This window comes from Myotis brandtii, unplaced genomic scaffold, assembly GCF_000412655.1.
Source record: "Myotis brandtii unplaced genomic scaffold, ASM41265v1 scaffold165, whole genome shotgun sequence".
NCBI classification, from domain to species: Eukaryota; Metazoa; Chordata; class Mammalia; order Chiroptera; family Vespertilionidae; genus Myotis; species Myotis brandtii.
Genome location: NW_005356042.1, coordinates 6,097,916 through 6,098,219, shown reverse-complemented (window position 1 = coordinate 6,098,219; position 304 = coordinate 6,097,916). Strand labels below are relative to the sequence as shown.

General features: G+C 68.1%; 1 protein-coding gene across 1 annotated transcript in view; it reads left to right on the top strand.

Moving 5' to 3' along the window:
• Positions 1-6: 6 nt before the first annotated feature.
• Positions 7-304, top strand: part of FOXC2 (forkhead box C2) — a 2,609-nt gene continuing 2,311 nt past the window's right edge. Inside the window, exon 1 of the mRNA XM_005862692.2 lies at positions 7-304. This exon is cut by the window's right edge and continues 475 nt beyond it. Within this exon, the coding sequence (XP_005862754.1) occupies positions 223-304 (82 nt within the window). The 5' untranslated portion in view covers positions 7-222.

Below are 304 nucleotides of genomic sequence, written 5' to 3'. Positions count from 1 at the left end.
CCCGGGGCGCGCCCTCCAGGATGCTGATCCCTCCAGTCAGCTGAAGCGAGCGTCCCTTCTCCGTCCGAAGGCGGGAGCCGAGCGCCGGCGCCTCCTCCACCTCGTTCCCGAGGTTTCCCAGCTCCCTTCCACTCTCGCTCGCTCACTCTCGCTCTCTCGCTCTCGCAGGGCCTTCCTCACGGTCCGTGCGAACAGGCGGTGGCGAGCCGTCTCGGACGCAGCATGCAGGCGCGCTACTCCGTGTCCGACCCCAACGCCCTGGGAGTGGTGCCCTACTTGAGCGAGCAGAATTACTACCGAGCGG